General features: G+C 43.4%; 2 protein-coding genes across 2 annotated transcripts in view; one reads left to right on the top strand and one right to left on the bottom strand.

The window, feature by feature from the left end:
- LOC311233576 (palmitoyltransferase ZDHHC20-B-like) overlaps positions 1 to 1,760 on the bottom strand; it is a gene marked incomplete at its 3' end in the record, with an annotated part of 36,402 nt that extends 34,642 nt beyond the window's left edge. The window contains exon 1 of the mRNA XM_084320543.1: positions 1,629 to 1,760. Coding sequence (XP_084176669.1) covers positions 1,629 to 1,746 — 118 coding nt within the window. The 5' untranslated portion in view covers positions 1,747 to 1,760. The remainder of the gene's footprint in view (positions 1 to 1,628) is intronic.
- Positions 1,761 to 7,874: 6,114 nt separating this feature from the next.
- LOC311233064 (uncharacterized protein) overlaps positions 7,875 to 20,640 on the top strand; it is a 30,736-nt gene continuing 17,970 nt past the window's right edge. The window contains exons 1-4 of the mRNA XM_084319931.1: positions 7,875 to 7,943; positions 17,806 to 17,859; positions 18,995 to 19,696; positions 19,996 to 20,490. Of these exons, the coding sequence (XP_084176057.1) occupies positions 7,939 to 7,943; positions 17,806 to 17,859; positions 18,995 to 19,696; positions 19,996 to 20,490 (1,256 nt within the window). The 5' untranslated portion in view covers positions 7,875 to 7,938. The remainder of the gene's footprint in view (positions 7,944 to 17,805; positions 17,860 to 18,994; positions 19,697 to 19,995; positions 20,491 to 20,640) is intronic.

Genomic DNA, 20,640 nt, shown 5'->3' with positions numbered 1-20,640 from the left:
GTCAGAAGATCCTTAAGAACTTCTACTCATGTACAATAGAGAGCATCTTGACCGGCAACATCACCTCCTGGTTTGGGAATAGCACTGCACAAGACCGAAGCAGACTACAAAGAGTGACACGTTCAGCTGAACGCACAATTGGAGGGGGGCTCCCCACCCTCCAGAACATTTACAACAAGCGTTGCAAGGGCAAGGCTAAGAGAATCATTAAAGACTCCAGTCACCCGAACAACTGCCTCTTTGAACTGCTGCGGTCAGGCAAGCGTTACCGGAGTCTCAAGGCGAGCACAGAAAGACTCAGAAGAAGCTTCTATCCCCAGGCCATCAGGCTGCTAAACGAACAATGAACACTACACAACAACAACCACCAAACGCACATAGCACACAAATCCACACGCACACACTCACTTTAAACAAACACACTGTAGCACCCACTCCACACACTTTATAGCACACACCCACTTTAAACAAACACACTGTAGCACCCACTCCCCACACTTTATATTTATTGATGAAGGATTGCACTACAACTCGTACACCTTACTGTAAATTGTACCTAAATTGTACCTCATCCCATTTCTGCTTTGCACTATATAGTACTGTACATTAGTACACTGCATAGTATTGTATATTATATGGTAACTCAGAACATTGTACATATGTCTATACCGAACACTGTGACCTCATTTTCTTCTTCTAAATTACATGCTATACTATGTTATTTGATACTATCTTGTCTAGCACAGTCTCTGGAGCGTAACAGTAAGAAGCATTTTGTATGAAAGTATTCTGTACTTCTGTATGACAACTATTAAAGAAACTTGAACTCGAGAGATACTTCTAGTGGTCTGACTCTCTCGTGATTTCTGACATCGTATTCTATGGTATTGCGTGTGTATTCCATATACAGCCATAGAAAACACAATGAATGAAGGGATTCATTCTGACATGTCGCGACTTGTCATAATATACTGTATGGTCGAATTCCGTTGAAACTAAGTTCTGCATAGTGCTTTCTCACGAGATTCACACGGAGCACATTCTAATCTAAACAACTGTTTATTATTGATCCTCGTCACGTTGGTGATCAACGGGCGTTTCTATAGGGCTAATGATCACGAGCTGATCAATAAATGTGAAAGACAACATCTGACCCACTTCTAATACAAGCGGTGCTGTCTGTCTTCTGTAAGTCGTTGAGGGGGATATACTGTGATGATAACTACATGTGCTTTAATTTCATCACTTCAAAGTGCATTTCATCAGATAGGCTTCAGAACACCTGACTTGTATTTGTAGATATATAACTTCTTTGAAAACAAGGTCAATTCCGAATCAAACTAAAATCACTCCTAATATTTGTTATTTATCAGAACCCGTGTCATTCTTCTGACTGTCCAACCCATGATATCTCATTAAGTAAAATCTGCTACAAAACGCTAAATTATCAAGTGATTAAAGGCTGCATACAATATGTGTCCTGTATGAATATATATAAATATTATATAAAAAATAAAATACCTTACTTAATAATAACTTAATATCGCTCATTTATGAACTCAAACCGCTCCACGGTGTGAGCGACGAGCGCGACTTTTAAAGCAAATCCACGCGGGGGGTCTACTTACAGACACAGAGCTCCACAACATAAGCATAGTATGACCATCCAATAACCAGGTTTATGAAGATGACAGGAACCCAAGACAGAGCCCGGTGGCAACACTGCAGCACATGAGAGAGCGCCATGTTTAATCCCGGCTCCCGACCGTCCACTCTGGAGGACCAGAGACGGCAGCACAGTGGGAGGGGGTAATCACATGGGGGACGGACCGGGAGGAGAGGACACCGGGGAGATTATGGCAGGCGTTCCATCCCAACCCTGACCGAGACGCACCGGTCTCCCGCGTCACGGTAACAACCCAAGTGTCCACATGGCGGCACACGACTTAGATTTGAGTCTACGACTCTTTTTGTATCACAAAGAAACAGTACTGTATTATTTGCAAATCTGGTATGTCATAAATGTATAGATGTAGCAGTAGCCTATCTATCGTATATGTCGTGTATGTCATAAATGTTATGATGAATTGAAAATGGGGGACCCTGATGTGAATGAATGAATGAATGAAAACTTTATTAACAGATTGCAGAATGGGTACAGTGCAGTACAGCTCAATACATACAATTGTTAAGGGGATGCAGACCAGAGAAAGACTTTCGTCTTGTTTACACCAGGGTCCCCCATTTCCAATTCATCGTAACATATATGACATACATGACATACAGATAGACAGTACTGCTACATCTATACATTTATGACATACCAGATTTGCAATTACAGTACTGTATTTGTGATACAAAAAGAGTCCAGAAAGAAAAGAGTATATACATTAGGCGTAGAAACTGTACATTGGATTGGGTAGGTGGGGGTGGGACTGTACATTGGAGGTGGTTGGGGGGGGGGGGGGTGGGTAGGAGTGGGGGGGGGGGGGGGTGGGGGGGGGGGGGGTTGGGTAGGAGTGGGGGGGGGGGGGTTGGGTAGGAGGGGTGGGTGGGGACTGTACATTGGAGGTGGTTGGGTGGGGGGGGGGGGTGGGGGGTGGGTAGGAGGGGTGGGTGGGGGACACTGTACAACTGTACAAACAACACTGTACATTGGATTATTGACAAGACCATACTTGGTAATTTACTGTACATTGGCGGGGGTTGTGTTCGGACATTTACAGGGGCCAGTTTCGAGTTGCAGTCTCCCTTAGGTGTTTTTTGAGAGTGTTTTTGAAAGTGGGTAGTGATTCACATTCCTTTACAGCTTTGGGTAGGGCGTTCCACATTGATGTGGCATAATTGCGAAACGTGTTTAGTCCCTTGTTTGAGCCGAATCTGGGTTTAACATGATTTGTGGAGCTCCCTCTGGTGTTGTGATCGTGGTATTCACTGACCTTTGGGAAGTATTTAGTCATGTACATGGGTACCTTGGTCGTGTAGTGTATCTTGTAGACCAGGCCCATTGCAAGTTGCTGTACTCTGTCGTCTACTCTAAGCCATCCTAGGTTGTCAAAGTGGGCAGGGGTGAGGTGGGTTCTAGGAGTAAGGTCAAGCAGTAGTCTGACCAGTTTGTTTTGAGATGTTTGTAATTTTGTTTTTAGCGCCTTTGAGGTGCTTTGGTACCATGAGGTGCAAGCATAGTCGTAGTACCCTTGAATGAGTGCTCCTGCTAGAGTCTTCAGGGTATTCTTGTTTACCAGTGAGGAGATCCGGTACAAGAAACGAGTTCGTTGGTTGACTTTTTTTATTACATTGGATGCCATTTTGTCACAGGAAAGATTTGCCTCTAGGATGGAACCCAGGTAGGTAATATCTTCTTTCCTTGTGACAGTATTGTCACCCACTGTAACTGAGAAGCCGTCGGTCTTGCTGAGTTTGTTATTTGAACCGAAGAGAATGGACTCTGTTTTGCCCATGTGTAATGATAGTTTGTTATCAGCGAGCCATATGCAGATTTTGCTTAGTTCTGAGCTGAGGGTTTTTTCAACCTGTAATTTGTTCTTGTCAGAGACCAGCAGGGCTGAGTCGTCCGCAAACAGGAACAAGTTGCAGTCACAAGCTGACGACATGTCATTTGCATAAATTAGGAACAGTAGCGGACCTAGTATGCTTCCTTGTGGAACACCACAGTTTACTGTGAGGGGGGGGGATAGGGTACCGTTTACCTCCACCATCTGCTCTCTCCCCTCCAGGTAGGATTGCATCCAGCTCACTGATAGACTATCAAAACCAATTGCTTTTAGCTTGTCAATCAGAATGGTGTGATTGACAGTGTCGAAGGCCTTTTGTAGGTCCAGCATGACCATGCCGCAGTATTTGCCCGCGTCCACCTCTTGTTTGATGTGGTCGTTTAAATAGAGAAGGCATGTGTCAGTGGAGTGGGATGTTCTGAAGCCAGATTGGAATTCGTAGATTAGATTTTTTTCTAATGTAAACAAGACGAAAGTCTTTCTCTGGTCTGCACTGCATCCCCTTAACAATTGTATGCATTGAGCTGTACTGTATCCATTCTGCAATCTGTTAATAAAGTTTTCAATCAATCAATCAATCAATCAATCAATCAATCAATCAATCAATCAATCAATCAATCAATCCTAAATCCACTGGACCTGAACAGACAAGACGAGGCTGATGCTATAGTCCGACGGCAGCTGGAACGGTGTTTATATAGGCCTTTGGTTGATATGATGAACACACTGTTTTAAATGTTGGGGTGTGCAATAGTGCTGTATATACCGCATTTATATATTTAATTATATTTACATATATATCCATAGCTATCTGAATATACCTGCATATAATCCTTCTATACTATACACCTGCATATGACCCATATATATGTATTATGGCATGTACAATAGTGCTGTATATACATTTATATATTTATATTTACCGCATATATCCATATCTGCCTGAATATACCATATAATCCTTCTATATACCCACTTTATACACCTGCATTCTGCATATAACCCATATAACTCTGTATGATGGCATGTACAATAATGCCGTACCGCAGGGCTATTCAACTGGCGGCCCATTCTGACCGGCCCGCCAAAGATTACATGATAAAAAAAAAAAAAAAAAAAAAAAAAAAACTTTTTTTTTCATGTCAACGTTAACACGCACAATTGAGCCAAAAGTCACTCAATTAATGACAGATTTTATTGATAAATTGAGGGAAAACTTTGCAAGTTGATTTGATGAATTTGACATGTCCAGATAATTGATGCATTTTGTGAGCAACCCATTTGCCAATGTAGCTGCTATTTCCACAAAAGGACAAGAGTTCCTTGCATCACTTCACATTGATGAAGGTCTCCTGCAACTTGAAATAATTGACATGCAAGCATCATCTGCTCTGAAGCAGGCACTTGAGAATGAATCCACCACAACATTTTGGATAAAGTGTATTCATGTCAAGACATTCCCCAAAATAAAAACGCTGGCAATATCTGTGCTAACAATGTTTGGCTCAACATACACATGTGAATCCAGTTTCTCTCACATGAATGCCATTAAAACAAGCAACCATGCCTCCTTGACAAATGAGCATTTGCATCACTGTTTGCGGGTAGCCCTCACTTCCTATGAACCCTCTTTCTCTGCCATTGCCCAGTCAAAGAAGTGCAATCGCTCTCATTAGATGTGTGTATGTAGGCTAGGCCTGTCTGCCCCCCACCCCCCTGATGTTTGAGAGTTAAGAGTCGACAATAAGTGCTAATAAGATGCTGTGATTTGCTGTTGTTGCACAGACATGAAGCACTTTTTCATAAGCTCAGCTGCACTATAAATGTGTTTTTTTGTTCAAGTGTTGATGTTAGAATGTTCATATGCACATCATGCACTTGTTTGTTTTTTATTTTATTTTTATATTGAAATGTTGAAGAGGAGATGTTGCAGTTGTTGCACATAAATGAAGCACTTTTTTTGAAAAGTATACTACTTTTGCAATGTAGTTAAAGGGGATCTTATAAATGGCCTTTTTCAGTGTTTAGCATTGTTTACTAGCTATGTGGACTTATATTAATATGATCTATGTCTCTAATTCTCATATTGGCGCATTCTTCCAATTCTCCTCTCACAATATTCACCCTCACTGAACTGAGTCATCTGAAAATGTGCTGATTTGTGATGTCAGAGAGACACTGCTGCATGATAATCAGCTGAGTTTCCACACAGTTCCCACAGTGGTTGGAGCCCAGGCTCAAAACGTGTTTTTGAGTACTTGATTAGAAATACAAAACAATGAATTAAAAAAAAACATATTACAGAGGTGTTCCATAAACCCACAGGAATTGTGTAAAAGTGCCCAAATAGTGAAAGAAATAGTAAAATAGTTCCCCTTTAAATAAAAGTTGTGAAAATGTGGTTGCGTGTTGTGTCAAGTGTACATATATTCATAGCACGGGGAGGCGCCGTGGCAGGCCGGCCCCTGGCCCCTTGGGTTTCTGACAATGTGGCCCCCTGAACAATTTAGTTGAATAGCCCTGCCGTACCGTATATACCATGTACATTTATTCTTACCGTATATATCCACATCTGTCTGTACATACCTGCATATAATCCTTTTTACATATCTGTAGATAGATCACTATATCTATATCTGTCCATATCCCTACTATAGTTACGCTGCTGGCCAGTATGATTGTATTTGCTAAATGTCATCCATGAAGCTAAAATCCATGAAGCTAAATGTCTTTCTTCAACTCCATCTTAACCCTTTACCGGTCACTTGTTGAAATACCTGTAAATCCACTATTTCAACTCTAGAATGTTATTTTGGTGCTATTTCAAAAGTTATCTACAATTTTGAAAAAAAAAATATATATAGATTTCCCCCTTGTAAATTAAGGTTAACCGAAGTGTCCGTGAACAGGCCCTCGACCGGTACCCTAAAAATGTGGGGGCTATGGGGCATATTTTTCCTTAGGGGGCATATCTATGAAACTTGGCAGGCTGATTCATAATAAGAAAATGTATTGGGACTTTTCTTGAATTTGCGTTGCCATGGCAACAGTAGCCAATAAAGGCCCAAAGAAGAATAGCGGACAAAACGATATAACTACATGGTACTACATGGTACTACAGGGTACTACATGATACTACATGGTACTACATGATACTACTACATGGTACTACAGGGTAATACAGAGTAATACATGGTACTACATGGTACTACATGATAGTATGGTACTACAGGGTACTACATGATACTACATGGTACTACAGGGTACTAGTACACGGTAATACAGGGTACTACAGGGTACTACATGGTACTACATGGCACTACAGGGTACTACATGGCAATACAGGGTACTACATGGCAATACATGGTACTACAGGGTACATGGCAATACAGGGTACTACATGGCACTACAGGGTACTACATGGTAGAAGTAATACCCTAAGTGTGACTGACTATGCATCGGGCATATGTCCAAAAATGGACACTACGCACTTCACTAGCCCCTAACGTGACTGCGATGTGCAAGCCAGGGGCTTTTGAATCCGCAGTCACTCTCAGCTATGTAGCTACCAGGCTCGTTTGGACCACCAAGCACTGCTTCTGAGCTCGGGGTGGGTCAAAAATATATCAGATATGAATTTCAAAGGTACCCAGCGTACAATTAGGGTTTCACACACCGACGCGCTGGGGTCTGAAAGCTTGGAGTTGCTAATAAACATTTTAAATAATTTTTATAAAACGAGTGGTACTCAGAGCGAGCCGTGTATTTCCGTATTTGGCTGCCTGGTGCGCCATTGGACCCCCTCCAATGTACAGTAAATGTCCTAACTCCTAACCCAATAATACACGAGACCCTCTTCTTGGGACCAAGTAAGGTTTTCGTCGATAATCCAATGTACAGTTACCCCCCCCCCCACCCACCCAACCACCTCCAATGTACAGTCCCCCCCCCACCCCACCTACCCCCCCCCCCTCCACCCACCTACCAACCTCCTCCAATGTACAGTTTCTTCGTCAAATGTATATACTCTCTTTTTTAGACTATTTTTGTACCACAAACAGTATTGTATTTGTAAATCTGGTATGTCATAAATGTATAGATGTAGCAGTACTGTCTATCTGTATGTCATGTATGATGAATTGAAAATGGGGGACCCTGATGTAAACAAGATGAAAGTATTTCTCTGGTCTGCATCCCCTTAACAATTGTGTGTATTGAGCTGTACTGTATTGTACCCATTCTGCAATCTGTTAATAACATTTTCAATCAATCAACGATTGACAATGCAACGTCGTCCAACCAAAGAGGATTAAATAATGGTTTGTACGTCACGGACTGGGCGGGGCTACTGAGGTCACTGGAGAGGCAGCTGCAGCCTCGTTTTTTCTCCTAGGAACAACAGCATAATTTGACGACGTTCAGCATGAGGTAATTTGACGTTCCATACTGTATTTTATTATAATATATGTACGTGGAGAATATGAATGGCTTGTATCATTTGAGTTTTCTTGCTGTTAACTTTACGAGCGGCTTACAAACCAACGACTAGTGTTAGCGACACGCCAAGCTAACGTTTGCCTCGCTTGCACCGACTCAGATATCCGTAGGCTAGTTAGTTAGCTTAGCTGCGTTAGCTAAGAGGACGTTTCTTTACCTACTATTACAATGGCCAATAATTTATCTCGCTCGCGTTAACAAGAGGCGAGTTGCCGTGGAAGTGTAATAAAGACGACAGTGTTAACGTTAGAACGTTATGGTGAGTCGAGTTAGCGTCACCTTACGTCAACTAGCCAATTTCTCCAGGTTGGAGAATGGACGCCATTAGCCCCGAATGGAGACAGCTGTCCCCCTATTGACGGTCTGGATGGCGGCTTTACAGTTGTCTCTACGCCGCCATCGCTGCGTTACCCCCTCCCCTCAGGGTGCTCCGAGATACAGACTCAAGGCTAGCTTAACATGTCTCAACAAATGCGCATGTTTGTATTAATGATTGTGCCATTATTTCTATCAAATGTAATGATTGTGAAATATTTCTGTAATGATATGTGTATGTACCAAGCAAAATGGTATGTACCATTTTGGTATGGCAAAATGGTATGTACCAACCAAAATGGGGGACCCTGATGGAAACAAGACGAAAGTCTTTCTCAGGTCTGCATCCTCTTAACAATTGTATGTATTGAGCTGTACTGTACTGTACCCATTCTGCAATCTGTTAATAAACTTTTCAATCAATCCTTGACTTCCAGGGACAACGATGTAAATCGTTTTCGTTCCTATCCTTGACAAAAGCAAATATGTGATGTAATGATCTGTATATGTTTTGTTGTCTAAATAAATACCTGCCTACCAGACTGCAGGACCATTATAAAACTCAGATCTGTTTTTTAATCGGATTCCATTTGATTTGTGCTGTTCACACTATTGTGAATCTGATCTAAGAGATGAGATAAGATATTCCTTTTATTGATCCCCTTGGCGAAATTCAGGCATCATAGCAGTATGGGGGAGGGGAGGTACAGGTAGTACAAACAAGCCGTGTAAACAATATAACGAATCAATATAATTAACTAACTGATATATACAGTATTCACATAAGGTGCAGTATGCATACGGTAGTATATTGTCCTTTTAGGTTCCTAGTAGTTGCAGTTGGATGTCTGGCAGCAGTCCCTGCGGCGTCTATTCTTTCCCCAATACATTTCCAGTTCCGCGTTCGCCTTCTGCGATCTGATTGGCCACTGACGTACGCTAGTTTTGCCCCCCCCTTTATGGGCGTAGAAATAATGCGTGGAGAGCGAGCCTCGCATACACGCACTTTGAAATTATCATTCCAGCAAAGTAGGCTTCTATTATTCGAATTACTATTTTAATGGGTATCACAGTAGTAAGTCCTACTGTAGAACATGACATATTAGCATGACATCTGATTTTATTAATGCCAATACTAAAGATTAGGGACAAACGCAATTGGCACAAGTGTAAATCATGGATTAGTCACTCAGTTTTTTAACATCCAACTTAGCTCACCTCGTGCGTCTGCTGGCTGTGGATCCTATGGTCACAAGTTCAAATCACTCTTGGTTAACATTTTTTTTTTTTTTTTTTTTTTCCGTTTAATTAATTTATCCACTCTGGTTGGATGGTGTGTATGTATAATATGTATGTATTGTGCTGTATAATGACAATACATTTGAATCGAATCTCATTTTGAAATCACTACCTGCCTTCGGAGGTGATTGCATTGCACCATGGTGATCCACTCAACAGGTAGCGATTTCAACATGAGATTCGATTAAAATGTATTGTCATTATATAATATATCCCCTTTTATGTCAGTGCAAAGTTTAGTTTTATGTCGACATCTTGACTATTGCTCTGCGATGTGGTCATCTGCTGCCAGTGGTGACCTCAGGAAGCTCCAGGTGGTCCAGAACAGGGCAGCATGGTTGGTACTGGGCTGCTCACTAAGGTCTAATGTGAGCCGTATGCATGCCCGCGCCTCTTGGCTTAACGTTGAAAATAGATTGTCTTTAATATACTTGTGCTGTTCAAGTTGGTCATGAGCAGTAAGACTCCTGTTTTTATACATAATCAGATTGTTTTTAGTAATACTGTGCACGAGCATTACACTAGAGGTTCCAGTAGTGGGCAGCTTGAATTGCCAGGTCCTAGAACCAGCGCTCTGGGGAGATCTTTTATTTTTAGAGCATTAACTCTGTGGAATGGCCTGCCTCGGAACCTCTACTGCATTTACAGTAGATTCACTTTTAAAAAGAATCTTAAATTGTTTTTAAATTGTTTTTAACAATGTAAAGTGGTTTTTTGTTTTACACTAATGTAATTTTAGCTATATTAATTGTTACAGTAGGTTCATTATGCATTGTGTGTACTGACTTTTAATAATTTTGTTTTTTTGCAATGGTGATGGTTTTTGTGTGTGGACCCCAGGAAGACTAGCTGGTTGCTATCGCTCCAGCTAATGGGGATCCCTAATAAAATCAAATCAAATCAAATATGTCATGTTCTACAGTAGGACTTACTACTGTGATACCCATTAAAACAGTAATTAGAATAATAGAAGCCTACTTTGCTGGAAGGATTCATTTCAAAGTGCGTGTGTGCGAGGCTCGCTCTCCACGCATTATTTCTACGCCCATACCGGGGGGGGGGGGGGGGGCAAAACTAGCGTACGTCAGTGGCCAATCAGATCGCAGAAGACGAACGCGGAACTGGAAATGTATTGGGGAAAGAATAGACGCGTCCCTGCGCACTGTTGTGGAGCCTGATGGCCGCTGGTATGAAGGACTGGCCGAGGCTCCATTTGCATACAAGTGATGATAATCACTTACCCGTGGATGAGGAGAAGAGTTTCTCTATTTGCACACTGCCAACAAAGTACTTGGTCCATGTCTGTTCATGTCTCTTATTCTAAATGGATTTGGTGTCATCTCTGCCCGTCTCTGTCATCGAAACTGCAGTGCAGACTGAGGCTGCGGTTACACACGGGGTATTTTCGTTTCGTATTCAGGGTCAGTTTCGCTTTTGAGAACGCAACGTAATGGCAGGCAAGTTAGACATTTGTTTTGCCTCCTGAGCACAGTGATGTAGTACAATGCCAAAGCAGTAGGTGGCGAACATGAAGGCAATTTTCAACCAATCAGAAAAATTGAATGTGCCAATACACTTCCTGCAAAAAAGCAACAAACCACCATCTTTTAGGGGTGGACGTAGGGCTGGGCGATATGGAAAAAAATCATATCGCGATAACGATATGATAATTTTATTTTATTTCTCGATATCGATAATTATCGAATTGTTATAAGTATTAAAATTTTTTTTTTTTTTTTTTTACTACAGATTTTGCAGCAATTCTTTGTCATTGCCGCCATCTTTAGTGTTACATCCCCTCACACTCCAGTTCTCAGGCTGCAGCTGGTTTAAAAGCTAAAGTAAACCGGCTTCTCTGCTGGCTGTGGCTCCAGAGGAGTTGAACAGTTCTGGCTCTGCTAGTTTATTTTCGATCTTTTGGCGCTTTTTTGGTGGACAAACCACCGCACATGTGCACTGTGACTCGTGACTGGAGTCTAGTTCTGCTAGCACACATAGCCTACTGTGTACAGACGGTTTCAAAATGTATTTTAAATTAGAAAGCAAACAAAATAAATGGACAAGAGAAAAAGAAATCTGAATTTGGTCAGTATTGTCATTTGGACAAGCAAAGCCATTACTTTAAGTTGCAGGCAAGAAAGACAAGTCTGTCCACTGTCTCTGGTTTTAAAACTGCCCTGTTGCAGGTAAAAAAAAAAAAAATGATTTTTCGATTTTTTTTTAATTTCGATATTCGATATCGATTATTAAAATATATCGCGATATTTATCGTTATATCGCCCAGCCCTAGGTGGACGGTATAAACGGTATTAATTTGCTCTATGGTATGGATTTTGACTATACCGTTTAACCGGTAGAGCAGCTCTAAAATAGCAATGACGTCATGTAACCACAGCGCGACTATTTCAATCGCATTTGCCCCTAAAAATAGATAGAATTAGTCATAGATAATAGATATGTGCAAACTGGAAAAAGTTATTTAGGAGGCTTCGCGCAGTGGGCGTGTCAACACGCAATTGTCATTTCATAATAAACACATATCACCGCGGCGCACAGCAAGTTTCAATTTCAGTTCCTGGCATTTTTAACCAGTGGAGAAAGGTAAGATATTTCCCTATCGTTTTTCTTATATGAATTATTCTACGTTAATAAAACATACCTGGTGATCAACTACAGTTTGCTGTAAACATTACGATATGTGTGTAGTGTTATGATAACGACGGCAGCAGCGGGAGCCGGGAGGACGGCGTGCAGCAGTGGATTTGCGAATAGCATGCAGCTGCAGAGCCGCAGAGCCAGTGGCTCTTTCAGGTCTGGTCACAGGCCCGTCAAACAGCGCCCCCCCCACCCAACGGCTGAATTGCCAATGGCTGAAATGAATGACCTGAAAGAGCCCCTGGCTCTGCGGCTCTGCAGCTACATATGCTTCTAGCAAAATCCAGCCCCGCTGTTTGCAATGTGAGCAGGAGTCTCGACTCGGGACTTATTTTATATGGAATATAATGACTTTATACGCAAAAGTAGCCTAGTTTTAAGTTAAAATATTATAAATCTACATGCCTTGAGGATGTCATTCTTTATATAGCCTGCCTATCAGGCAAAAAAAATTATTCTAACAGAAACACTGATACCGTGATATATACCGTTACCGTCTATGCTTCAAATTATACCGTGATATACATTTTAGACCATACCGTCCACCCCTACCATCTTTAAATGCCTCGCGTTAGCCATTTAGCCAATGTAGCATTTATTTTTCAGCAAAGGAAGTGTAATAAATAAAACTGATACATTCACTGTGTTCTGCCTCTCATTTGTTGATGAAACAAAACTAACATCAACACAATTGACCACCAAGAGCGGAGTTTAGTCTCATCGTCGCCGATTTTGTTAGCTTACATGCTAACGCGATAGGGATATGTAAGGGATAATGTATAGCTACGACGTCATTGTCGCAAAATAATTGACCGACACGTAGTTTAAAATACCGAGCCGCTTCGGCGAGGTGTTTTTAAACGTCAGTGAAGGTCAATTATTTTGCGACAATGACAGAGTAAAGCTATACATTATCCCGCTTATTACATGGCTAACTTACTAACAATATACCTAATTCATTTGACAAATCGCAGTTGTTCTGTGGCTCTGTCAGCCCAAATAAAGTGATTATTATTATCGCGGGCAGCAGCCTCTGTTCTGGCTCCGCTGTGTTCTGGCTCCGCTCGTCGCTCCGCCCCCTGTCATCGCCGGCAGCACTGAATTGCACTGAAACAGTGTGTGTCAGTGGGCTTGATTGCCAACAGCTGCGCACTGCGGTCATTATTGAAAAAACAGCGGTCATTATTGAAAAATAATGACCGCTGTCGGGGGGCTGTTGACCAATCACAAGCAAGCATTTCGGCGAATGTGAAAACGCCATGTAATAAGCCATTATAACTAGGGATGCACGATAATTATGTAAGGGATAATGTATGGCTACGAGGTAATTGTCGCAAAATAATTGACCGACACGGAGTTTAAAATACCGAGGCGCCGCGCCGAGGTGTTTTAAACGTAGTGAAGGTCAATTATTTTGCGACAATGACCGAGTAGGCTATACATTATCCCGCTTATTACATGGCTAACTTTCTAACAATATACCTAATTCATTTGACAAATCGCAGTTGTTCTGTGGCTCTGTCAGCCCAAATAAAGTGATTATTATTATCGCGGGCAGCCTTCTGGCTCCGCTGTGTTCTGGCTCCGCTCGTCGCTCCGCCCCCTGTCATCGCCGGCAGCAGAACACTGTCTAATTGCACTGAAACAGTGTGTGTCAGTGGGCTTGATTGCCAACAGCTGCGCACTGCGGTCATTATTGAAAAAACGGCGGTCTATGACCGCAGTCGGGGGGCTATTGACCAATCACAAGCAAGCATTTCGGCGAATGTGAAAACGCCATGTAATAACAGCAATTATGACGTCATCCCGATAAACCCGATAACGTTATTAATAGCTCCGATAATATAATATATTTTTTGGTAAAAAAAAATGTGGTGTGGGTGAATTGGAATGAAGTGCGTTTGTTTTGACTGTAGGCTCCTCCCGTTTTGTCAGTACTGTGGTACGACTGACAGCGTGTGGTTTAGGAACAGGGCGTTTTACACAAATCCAGCGCTCCCTTTCTTGGCTGTGACGTAGCCACGCAAGTTTCTGGAAGCAGCGCGGACGTTAACAACAAAGATGGCCGCGTCGGTACTTGGAATTTCAGAGGAAAAAGTTTGCTTGCTATTTGTAATAAATGCAATGCAGAAGTTCCATAAGGAGGGAAAAGGGCAACAACTTGCAATACATCCAGCCCGACGGGTCATCTGCGGCATCACCACCGCCACGACGGTGTGTTATTGTGTTAACTTAGAAGCCCACGACGACGCGAGGAGCTAAGCAAAGCTAGCCCCTTTCGTGGCTGTGATGCAACCCGTGGTTGAATACGCAGTCACTTATTGCTCCGTAGTAGCCAGGTTAATTTGCACCACCAAGGACTGCTTAAAAGCTAGCGGCTTGAGCCCTTGGGTCATTTCTGTCAAACTTCTTTAATTTAGCAAACGACTCGTCAATAGGTACAAGCGTGCTCGCGCCGTCGTCGCGGGCCCCCAACACCGTGGCGGTGGTGATGCCGCAGGTGACCCGTTGTGGTGATGTGAGGTGGTGATGTGTCCACTCAAAGCCTCTTTTTCAAGGCTCCGCTTTGAAAAAAGAAGAACAAAAAGCTTCGAGCGTCTTAGGTTGGATGCACCACAAGCTGTTGACGGATTGTGAATTTTCATTTGGAAAAATAAATATGGTCACTTTATCAGTCACAACTGTTGTCTTGGCTTTTGTTTCTGTTGTCTGGTTAGGTCACATTTAAGTTGGTGTTAAGTTATTGTCCTGGGAAGTCTTTTTATGTATTATTGTATTGTGATATGTTTTGTTTCATGTTGAGAAAAAAAAATTTGATCAAAAAAAATATATACATTAAAAAAAAATGTATAATACAATAAATATCTATCGGCTTGAGGAGCATAAAGTTATCGGTATCGGTGTCAAAAAAGCAATATCGTGCATCCCTAATTATAACAGTATAGTATTGTGGCTAGCAGCTTGGTAACGTTAATGCTAGCAGAATGAATGCAGGGGTGTACAGTGCGACATATATATCGCACGTGCTACAGCAACAGCTGTCTGTGCGATGGATGGATTTACTTCAGTAGCACTGGTGCGATAGGGATTCGGTTCATATAGATACTCTTATTTTGAAAATCCTGTAGCGGGTCTCATTTCTGCCCACGCGCAGCTCCAGCTAGGCTCCGAAAGCTAGCAACGTTCAGGTGCATATGATACTCTTATTTTGAAAACTCTTGTGACAACTCGACGAGTCGTATCCGCCCTATCCGTGCTTGTGCTTCTGCATTTATCTGCAAGCAGAGCAGCGCGTTGGTCGGTTGGTGCGCACTGCTGCGTTAACACAGCAGTGCGCCTACACGTCCCGAAATAAGTCCGTGGTGTTTTTTCTTTCTCGCAACGGGTCAAATGCATCTACATGCTTTGCACCGTCGCCATTCCTTTATGCGCACATCGCCCGAAATTAACGTTTATGTACCATTACAATCACTACAACGTTAGCAAGCTAACAAGCTAATCCTGATCAGAGGCGCAGAGCCAGCTGACACAGTGTGGAAAGGGAAATGGGGGGGCACTCTCTCCCCTTCCCTGTGTGTGTGTGCGTGCGTTTGGAAAGACGATGAAGTCACTAGTCAGGACTCAGGACAGGAGTATATTATAGTAAACTGAGGATGGACAGATAATGATGATATTCAAATATAAACAAGTTTCGAGAGGAGTGGAAGTTTGAAGACAGACTAGACTACAATATGATGCGGGGGTGGTGAGTTGAAACGGTGTGTGTGAATGAATGAGAACTTTATTTAACAGATTGCAGAATGGGTACAGTACGGCTCAATACACACAATTGTTAAGGGGATGCAGACCAGAGAAAGACGTTTGTCTTGTTTACATCAGGGTCCCCCATTGTGTGTGTGTGTGTGTGTGTCCCAACCGACCCCACTTCTATGTTTCAATAAATTATTTGCAAAACTATTAACGCTGACTCATTCCTTCAGTCCACTCAAAATTATGCTAATATTCCTTATGTTGTTTATGATATTAATTGAAAATAGCATATGAGAGTATCATAGTAATAATAACACATGGCGATATACTAAATGACAGCCAAACATGGCACTGCAACTAAATAACACAAATACAATAGGCACATTTGTGACTGTTACAAATATAACACGTTTTATACTTGTGCTACAAGATTTTGGCCTGTGCTACAAAACTATCAACCTCTGTAGCACCAGTGCTATGTGCAAAAAAAGTTAACGTACAGCCCTGAATGAATGGATGTAAACTTTATTTAACAGATTGCAGAATGGGTACAATACGGCTCAATACAAACAATTGTTAAGGAAATGCAGACTGTTGTAGCTTGGACTGGGCTCCTTATAACAATAACTTGACAACACATGGTAGCCGCAGCTACTCGGGACTAGCATTGTGGCTAGCAGCTAATCTTAGCTCACGTTAGCCAGCCAGCACCAAACTGATGATAGCTATCAGTAGCTAGTTAACATTAGACAACGCCTCATGTATTAAACAAAGGTGAATAGATGACTGGGCCATTTTGTTTAATGCTTGTTAAGATTGAAAGAGGAGCTCTGAGCTAACAGGGTCTGGTAGCTACGGCAGGTAGCTAACTTTAGCTCACGTTAGCCAGCTGCTCATGCAATCGTTAATGCTAGCAGAATGAATGGATGTAAACTTTATTTAACAGATTGCAGAATGGGTACATTACAATACGGCTCAATACAAACAATTGTTACGGGAATGCAGACTGTTGTAGCTTGGACTGGGCTCCTTATAACAATAACTTGACAACACATGGTAGCTGCAGCTATTTGGGACAGCTCTGCTGTCTGTCATCACCGGACGACGGACGTTGGTGAGGGCACGCAGATGTCGGTATCTACTGCGCATGGGCGTTAAGCAACAACGGCTCCGTATCCGGCTCGCGCCGATTACATGACACGTTGTCGGCGAGTTTTGGCGAGTATCCAAAACGGAAACACAATTTCAGCGTTGCCAGCAGGGCAACGCGTTATCCTGCCAAAACGGCATTTCTATTTAACTAGGACAGCAAACGATCATTCAGCAACAAAACAAAAACAAAAACCCCCAGTGTAACCATGGCCTGAAAGTACTTAGCCACTCCCCTCGACAACTGTAGTTTCTTCAGTGTGGGGGACAATACTGCTGGACTGTCATATTTTACCAGTCGGATTAAGTTTAGCAAATAAGCGCCGAGATGGAGAAGATTGCCAATATCTCAATTTCAACGTATTATTTCATATGCTTATATTCAGAGTTAATTATATTGCTGCTTATTTTTACTCTTTCTACTGTACTATACTTTTGCCTATATTTATGTCTTCTACTATTACCATGCCCATACCTGTAGTCCTGTACCCCTCCCCTGTGCTGCTATGAGTCCCTTTACATAATTTAGCCCATGGGGTTGGACCTCGCTAATGGCCACTCACAATCCTCTATAAAAAATCTTTCAGTTGACATATCTTGGTTTTGATGGTCTGTTTTTTCACAGCTCACTGACGAAGATGGTCCGAACAAATTTTGGACCTCCGCGCTTCAAGGCCAGGTAAGCAGCTGGTTGCAGCATTATCACCCAGCAACCTTTTAACAACACAGTGCATCTATCCGGAGCTAATGGCACATAGACTGGCAGCAGGCCAGGATCGTGACTTGTGGAATAGCCATTGGCTTCTCAGCTAGGTGTGAATTAAGCTATTGTTTGGGGCAACCAAAAGGGATTCTTCAACAGTTGGAGTGCTCCATCCTGGATCGTGACAAGCTGAATGGTTATACTTGACAGAATTGCTAAAAACTGTCCAATGCAAATACTGTAATGTATTATTTCGTAGTTGAACGTCTGCAGATTGCTACTAATGTTAATAATAATTTAGCTACAAGCATAGATTAATTGGATGTAATGATAAACAATGTCATAGTAACTGGTGGGTGTTATATTATTTCAAGATAATAAAGTAGCTACAATGAGTCAATAGATAAAAAGCAGTAAGTTCAAGTTTCATTCAGTAATGGCATTCTTATACTCATCCTACTCATGTACAGTAGGCATCAGCATTTATAGACATAAATTAACTTCATGGCTCATCTCCTACTCTGGGTATTCAGTGGGTGTTGTCATTGTCAGAAAGGCAACTACCCATGTGACTTGCATGTCAATAATTTTGAAATGTTCAATTGCAAATTGAATCGATTGTTGCTGTTTTCTGGTAGATTAATTGACTAATCGATACAATAATCAACAGATGAATCGATCCACAGAATGATGGTTGGTTGCAGCTGTAATCGATACACAGAATGATGGTTAGTTGCAGCTGTAATCGATACACAGAATGATGGTTAGTTGCAGCTGTAATCGATACACAGAATGATGGTTAGTTGCAGCTGTTATCGATACACAGAATGATGGTTAGTTGCAGCTGTAATCGATACACAGAATGATGGTTAGTTGCAGCTGTTATCGATACACAGAATGATGGTTAGTTGCAGCTGTTATCGATACACAGAATGATGGTTAGTTGCAGCTGTTATCGATACACAGAATGATGGTTAGTTGCAGCTGTAATCGATACACAGAATGATGGTTAGTTGCAGCTGTAATCGATACACAGAATGATGGTTAGTTGCAGCCCTAGTCGCATGTTGCATTGTGTTGGATCACCCTTTGTCTGTTTCCATGTCTGCAGGTCCTTCACAGACGGCCCAAGCAGAGGGCCATCTGATGAGCACTACAGGAACCGGAGAGATGCCCATGGCCCCCCAGGAATGGCCCCTCCCAGCTGGAGAGACAACAGAGGCAGAGGACGCCCCCCGTTCACCAGCAGAGGACGCCCCCCGTTCACCAGAAGACCCCCGCCTAGTGGCGGACGTAGAGAGCCGCCGGCCCATCCCTGGAGGCCTCAGAGCCAGAATTCCTTCCAAACGTTCTCTTCCCAAACGGAGCCCCACCACGGCCACAGGAGGTCCTCTCCATCGAGGCCAAACCCCCGGCCAACCCCCCCCGCCCAGCACCGACCGTCCTCGCACAGTCCTGGACAGCACTCCCCGGGCCACAGGGCCCCGCCTTTTCACAGGCACCCTTCAGGCCACCGGTCCCTTTCACCGAGGCCCCATCACGGCCACCCTCCTGACAGGAGAGCAGGCCCCACACCGCTCCACCGCGCCGCTTTCCGGGGCCCCAAATGGCAGCCGAGTCCCTCTCAGGATGAGGGAAGCTGGGACTCTCACGGGTCCCAGCAAAGCCCCAGGGAGAGGCAGTACGAGCACTCTGCTGGCGCTGGGAAGCGCTGGAACGGAGCGGTGTCCCATCCACACGGTGACGAGCCCGGGCCCTCGGGGTCGCACAGGAAACCCAGGGAGTTTCACGGCAGAGGCTCGTATCCAGAGAGGTACAGGAGTGAAGTGGCGGTTTGGGGGTAAAATGGTTAAAGGGGAGGAGGCAAAGCTGCTCTCCACCAATCACGGGTCAATATGACTCCCTCTGCATATAGTGATTAGAAGGTGTTGGGATGTTGGGCTCTTGGGATGTGATGTCAATTTGGAGAAGAGTTTTAGCACTAAATTTGCTCATAAAAGTGTTCGTCCCCTACCAGTATGGTGATGATGCAGTATAAAGCTAAGCTCCCACTGCACACATGCCTCTGGATCTGCCAATGTAAAAAAGCCACTCTCACCTCCCTCCCTACAGATCTCGACCGTCCACCTCTTACCAGAGCAGACCCCAGGAAAGGCAAGAGCCGGCTGCCCGCAAGCGGAGGCTGTCCGACTCCGACATGCAACCCCCAGGCCCTGCACCGCTGCACCCCCCAGGCCCGGCACCGCTGCCAGACGACTCAAAGCGCCCCAGGAGAGAGGTCCCTCAACTCCTCTGTGCCCCCAGAGGATTTGGCGGCAAACCTTTGTCTCTCAGAGATAAAAGTCGCATCCTGAAGGGCAGACAGACGAGAGGCGAGTCTCCGGTGAGGCTCAGAGCGGCTCCGCTTCTGAAGCCCAAGCCCCCGGTGATGGGAGACCTGAGGTCCCTGATGGCCACAAAGCAGAAGCCAAATGCCGCACCCCTGAAAAAGATGGAATCGAGAAAACCACCCCAGTCGCTCACCAACCCTGATAGGAATACAAGCAAGCCTTCGAGGCGCTCCGACGCCCCCGTCACAGAGACCCGGGGGTCCCTGAGCAAACACAGGTATGCAGGGTCCCACGGTGCCGTTTGCTTGCGTATGTTGAGTAACATTCATAACATGCTTCTTCAATGGAGAGGAAACGAAAAACATCCAGGAGCACAAATGCAAGTGGCAGTTTTTGGCTGAAGTTTTTTGGCTGAAGGCAAGCGAAT

This window comes from Notolepis coatsorum (genome assembly GCF_963971535.1).
Source record: "Notolepis coatsorum genome assembly, chromosome: 8".
In the NCBI taxonomy this organism is placed as follows: Eukaryota; Metazoa; Chordata; class Actinopteri; order Aulopiformes; family Paralepididae; genus Notolepis; species Notolepis coatsorum.
The sequence above is the reverse complement of the archived record's forward strand: the minus strand, read 5'-3'. Positions and strand labels throughout refer to the sequence as shown.